At 39.8% G+C, this 6,101-nt stretch overlaps 1 protein-coding gene across 1 annotated transcript; it reads left to right on the forward strand.

The window, feature by feature from the left end:
* The first annotated feature begins 3,970 nt into the window (after positions 1 to 3,970).
* LOC149495575 (uncharacterized) lies at positions 3,971 to 5,610 on the forward strand. The gene is made up of 5 exons (XM_089723204.1): positions 3,971 to 4,026; positions 4,123 to 4,408; positions 4,613 to 4,843; positions 4,915 to 5,234; positions 5,496 to 5,610. The coding sequence occupies exons 1-5, from the start codon at positions 3,971 to 3,973 to the stop codon at positions 5,608 to 5,610; spliced, it is 1,008 nt and encodes a 335-aa protein (XP_089579330.1).
* The last annotated feature ends 491 nt before the right edge of the window (positions 5,611 to 6,101 follow it).

A 6,101-nucleotide genomic window follows, 5' to 3' on the forward strand; every position in this document is an offset into this window, starting at 1 on the left:
AAGAATCAGCATTGGCCAATGAGACCAAAGAGGAATTAGAAAATCCGAAGAATGACATATATGGTTTTGGCAATGTTGTGGTTCCATTTGTAACTATTATACCAGGATATGACGATTTGTTTTGGCAATTTTGGCGATCAGGAATATCAGTTAACAGAGTAATGATGGGTTTTCTGGTTGGTTGTTTACCAGGTGCTATTTGGAGCGTTTGGAGGATGATGCGAAATAGGCACTACTTTGAGAAGGAGGAGGAAGTGAAGATGATGGAGCAGTAAGGCATGTTAGAGGATCTTACCTGTATCCTACAATCTGTTAAAAATGATCGGTATAACTTCATGTTGTCTGTGACTTCTACTTTTGGGGTTAGTGTTTATGGGTATTTCATGTTTATATTGTTGCCCAATGAAGTTCCTAATTTTCCAAAACAACTTCCTCCTCTCAATGAACTTCCTATTTCTGTATATATATAAAAACTGGTTTAGAATGGAGAAAGTGAAGGTGATGGAGAAGCAAGGCATATTAGATTAGTAAGTATTGATGTTCTATTGTTGTTTTGTGCTATCCCAATGAATGTTGTATGTCTCCACAATTGGGTGTTGGGATAACATTTGCAGTTTCTTTAGGATGAAGGTTTTTGTCTTGTGTTTAATTATGTAATGTTGGGTATTGGGACTAATGATTTCCGTACTGTGTTATATATATATATACAGTTATGGTATTGATGGGTGGATTGGATTCTATCTTATTAATACATTTTTTTTTCATTGATGGTCAATTAAGTTCAACTCTGCTTACTTCTATATTTTTGAGCTTAGGAAAAAGTTTAGTTTGAATTCCATAACTATCTTTTGGAACGCGGAGGAGACAAAAACCAAAACTTAGCCATACATGTATATTGAAAGATTAAATTGATTATTTTTAAAAAGCATAATTATCAAGTTAGATTATAAATGAGCAAAGAAATAGATTAGTTATTTTAGTGACAAAATAGAAGGAAATAGAGGAAGAATTAATAAAAGGAATTTAAGAGTTTAAAGAAGAGTCTCTATTAGATCACTGAAGCCATTTTCGCTAGTTCTAACTAAAAATCATGGAGAATTATAGAATTATAAGCGAGGCTAGTCCTAATTCATAGTTGCATAAACTTCATGATGCGGAGCAACTTGCACTTCAATATGTGGAAGATTTGGATCACTACAAACCAAGAAGAAAGGGCATGTTTGTGCCATATCCAGCACGCCCGTGCCAGCCTCTGTAAGTCCAGGACGCAAGACACGCCCAAGCTTAAGAAGTATAGACACGCCCGTGTCACTTTCCAACCCGCCTGTGCTAGCCTCTGGGAGTCTAGAGCACGCCCGTGCCATGTACAGCACACCGGTGCCGATAGGTCCAGCTACGATTCCCATATAGACATGCCCGTGTCACTTCCAGCACGCCCCGTGCCAGCCTCTGGAAGCTTAGGACACGCCCGTACCGCCACCCCTTACTGGGGTATTGTTTAGTTACGACTTTTGTATTATTTTTTAGGGTTTTATACTTTAGCCTAACTTATAAATAGGTTATTTTTGTATCATTGGACATTCATCATCTTTGATCAATATTCCTATCAATAAAACTTTTTTAAGAGTTTAGTTCTCTCTTTATTTGTCGGATCAATCTTCATTGATCAAAACACCTGACGGAGTATAATCGTTTATTCCCATTCACGTGACCGTTTTGAGTCAGTTGGTGTCAGAGCCAAAAGGCAAGGTATCTCCATGGCCAACAATTATGAGACACGACTCACAGCCATAAAGGCGAGGTTCAAAGAGTTAACCGAAAAGATTAGACAGTTGACTCTCGCAATCCAACAAGGCAACCCATAACCTGCGGCTGCAACAGCAGCTCTGAATCCACATCAGCCAAATTATGCAAGACGCCAAAATCGTTATGATGGAGGCCGAGATTATAGAGGCAATGGTGACAATTTTCATGAAGGATACAAGATAAAGGTAGGCCTTCAACCCTTCTTAGGATCGCTAGACGTAGAAAGCACTCTTGACTGGCTAGGGGAGGTCAAATGATTTTTTGAGCTTATGAATGTCGAGGATGAACTTAAAGTTTCCATTGTGGCCTATAAAATGAAAGGCGGTGCAGCAGCATGGTGGCATTCTGTTCAAAATGAACGTCATCGTCGAAGGATTTAACCTGTGAAAGATTGGATCTTAATGAAATAGATGATTGAGCAGCGTTTTCTCCTTAGTGATCACTCCCAAATCTTGTATAACAGGTACCATGATTGTTTCCAGGGAAATTAAAAGGTAGATGAGCATACGGAAGAGTTCTTGAGATTGTAGGCTCGATGTGACAATTGTGAGACTGAATCCTAGCAAGTGGCTCATTATCAGAGGGGATTAAATCATGATGTTATGTTTATGATGGGTGTAGCTGCGATTTTCACTTTGCAGATGCAATTGAGATAGCTAAACATGCGGAAGATAGAACTTGTTGACAGCCTCGACAACCATCTAATCGTAACCAGAATTTCAGGTAACCCTATTCATCTGGAAATCAGCAGTTCAGTAGAAATTTCGATAGATAGAACTCAAGAGCAGCCACTCCTGCCAATAACCAGAGTTCACAGCAGCTCACAACAGAAGAAAAGAAAGACTCCCGGGGAAAGGCTCCCATGGCAGACAAAAATAATAAGTCGAATCCATATCAAAAGCCAACTGGAGATTATTGTTACCGTTGTAGAAAACAAGGACATACATCTAATATATGTCCAGAACATAAGGGAGATAATGATGGGCATCGACAGATGAATGTAGTTGATTAAGTATCTAAAGTTGAAGAGGTAGAAGACGAAGATGATGGATCCATGGCTGGTTTTGAAGATGGGGAAGTTACATATGTTGTTCAGAAAATTTTGTGTTCTTTAAAACAAGAAAGCGACACTCAACAAAGAAAAATTTTCCAAGCGAAATGTCGAGTTGGTGAAGTAGTGTGCTGACTCATTATCAACAATTGCAATTGTGAAAATTTGATAGCCAAGAAGCTGGTTGAAAAGCTAAATTTACCCACAGAACCACATCCTTCGCTGTACAAGGTAGGGTGGATTAAAGAGGGTCCAACGATTGAAGTAAATCGGATTTGCAAGGTTCCTATATCAATGGGAAAGTCGTACTTAGACTCTGTTAGTTATGATGTTGTGGATATTGATGCTTGTGGGGTACTATTACGACATCCATTGCAGTTTGATGTAGATGCATTGCACAAGGGAAGAGCGAATTCATACCTGTTCACTTGGAAAAAAAGGAAAATCATTATCTTACCTTTTAGATCTTCTGCCAAAGCTTCTAAAGTGGAGGGGAAATCCATAGTAGCTGTTTCTTCCAATATGTAGGAATTATCTAGTGCAATTGAGAAGTCCGGAGGTACGTTGGCATTGCTGATCAAACCTGAGATAGGCTTTAATGAAGTGGCACTAGTACCCCCACCAGTCAAGGTGTTGCTAGATGAGTTTCATGCCATAGTTGAAGAACCATCTACACTTCCACCTTTGCGAGACATTCAACATCAGATTGATTTTATCCCTGGATCGAAGATACCGAACCTGCCCCATTATAAGATGAATCCAAAGGAGAGCTAGATTCTTCAAGAATAGGTAGAAGAATTATTGAAAAGGGGACATATTCGAGAGAGCATTAGTCCTTGTGGAGTTCCTACTTTATTAGTACCAAAAAAGGATGGGACCTGGAAAATGTGTGTGGACAGCCAGGCCCTCAACAAGATCACGGTGCAGTATTGATTCCCTATTCCTCGTGTGGAGGACATATTGGACCAACTGTCAGGATCTATAGTGTTTTATATGACTGGAAGACTACCTTCAAGAGGGAGATGAATGGAAGACTACCTTCAAGACCAAGGAAGGATTATATGACTCAGGTTTTGCGCCCTTTCTTGCGCAAATTTGTGGTTGTTTGTTTTAATGACATCTTCATTTTCAGTTGCAGTGAGGAAGAACACCTTCAGCACCTTCGATAGGTTTTGGATGCTTTACAAAAAAATTAGTTGTACATCAACCTTAAGAAGTGCAGTTTTATGACCGAGCGGATTCTGTTTCTTTGGCTATATTGTTAGCTCGGAAGGAATTTATGTTAATGACAGAAAGATTGAGCCCATTCGAAATCGGCTTACTCCCAAGAACATCACTGAAGTTCACAGCTTTCATGGTCTTGCTACTTTCTATAGGCTGTTCATCGGTAACTTTAGCAGCATCGTCGCTCCCATCGCCGATTGTTTGAAGAAGGAGAGATTTCGTCAATCTGTATGGACAAAAGCTGCAAAGAAAAGCTTTAGAGAGATCAAAGATAAGCTTACTTTCGCCTTTATTCTTGCTTTACCTGACTTTGATAAATTATTTGCGGTAGATTGTGATGCTTGCGGGATTGGAATTGGTGGTGTTTTGTCTCAATCTTGAAAGCTTATTGCATTCTTTAGTGAGAAATTGAATGAAGTTAGATAAAGGTGGTCTACCTATGAGCAAGAGTTGTATGCCGTTTTCCGAGCCTTCAAGACTTAGGAACATTATTTGTTGGGGTGTGAGTTCACTATTTACACTAATCATCAGGCTTTAACTCATTTTCAAACTCAGAAGAAAGTGAGCAAGAAGCATGCATGTTGGGAAACTTATTTTGGTGTTTTCCATTATGTCATTAAGCATAAATCAGGTACTCATAACATAGTAGCAGATGCTTTGAGCAGGAGAGCAGCCTTATTGATTACAATTAGGCAAGAGATTGCGGGGTTCGAAATTCTTAAAGATCTATATGCCTCAGATAAAGATTTTGCTGACATATGGGCAAAAATTGATGCTAAATAGCCTACCAATGGTTTCTTGGTTCATGACGGGTATTTATTCAACGAAAACAGGCTGTGCATCCCTCAGTCTTCCCTTCGAAAAAAGTTAATCCGAGAAATCCATGGTGGAGGATTGAGTGGACACTTGGGGCGAGACAAGACTATTGCGGGGCTAGAGTCTCGATTTTATTGGCCACAATTGAAGAAGGAAGCAGGGAAGCTAGTATAGAAATGCTCAGTTTGCTAGACACAGAAAGGCCATTCCCAAAATACGGTCTATACACTCCATTGGCTATACCGGTACAACCCTGGGAGGACTTATCCATTCATTTTGTGTTGGGTTTGCCACAAACTCAATGTGGAGCTGACTCTATTTTTGTTGTTGTAGACAGGTTCTCCAAGATGGCACTCTTTATCCCTTGCAAACAAACTAATGATGCCTCGCATATAGCAAAGTTATTTTTTCAGGAGATTGTTTCGTTATATGGCATTCCCAAAACCATCACATTCGACCGAGACACAAAGTTTCTAGCTCACTTTTGGACAACTTTGTGGAAGAGGTTTAACACTAAACTCCGCTACAACAATATCGCGCACTTCCAAACTGATGGACAAACTGAAGTGTTGAACTAAACCCTTGGTAATCTCCTTAGGTACATTTGTAGCGAGAAAAAGATGATGTCGGAGCTTGCTCTTGCCCAAGCAGAATTTGCTTACAACAGTTCTATCCATAGTGCAACCAAGATGTCCCCTTTTGCAATTGTCTAGCGGAAGGTACCAGCCCATATTCTTGATCTCCTTTCCCCTCCAACAGGTGTAGAGAAGAGTATTACAGCTAATAACTTGGCTACCGAGCATGTGGACGTATACAAGCAAGTGCAGCAATTCATCACTACTGCCAATGAAAAATATAAAGCTGCAGCTAATAAACACCGGTGTTATAAATCTTTTGCCGTGGGTGATTAAGTCATGGTTTATCTTTATAAGGAGCGTGACAGAGGACAGAAGAAGCTTGATTCCAAAAAGATTGGTCCCTTTTAGGTACTTAAGAAGATCAATGATAATGCATATGTGCTTGACCTGCCGAAGACATGAAGATCTCTAGGAACTTCAATGTTGTTGATTTATTCCCTTTCTATCCCGATGATGATCACTCAAGGTGGAGTTCTTTTGAAGTGGAGGGGATTGATGCGGAGCAACTTGCACTTCAATATATGGAAGATTTGGATCGCTGCAAACCCAGGAAGAAAGGCACGGTC

Source organism: Jatropha curcas, chromosome 6 (assembly GCF_041381405.1).
Source record: "Jatropha curcas cultivar XTBG-Jc1 chromosome 6, XTBG_Jcur_1.0, whole genome shotgun sequence".
NCBI lineage: Eukaryota > Viridiplantae > Streptophyta > Magnoliopsida > Malpighiales > Euphorbiaceae > Jatropha > Jatropha curcas.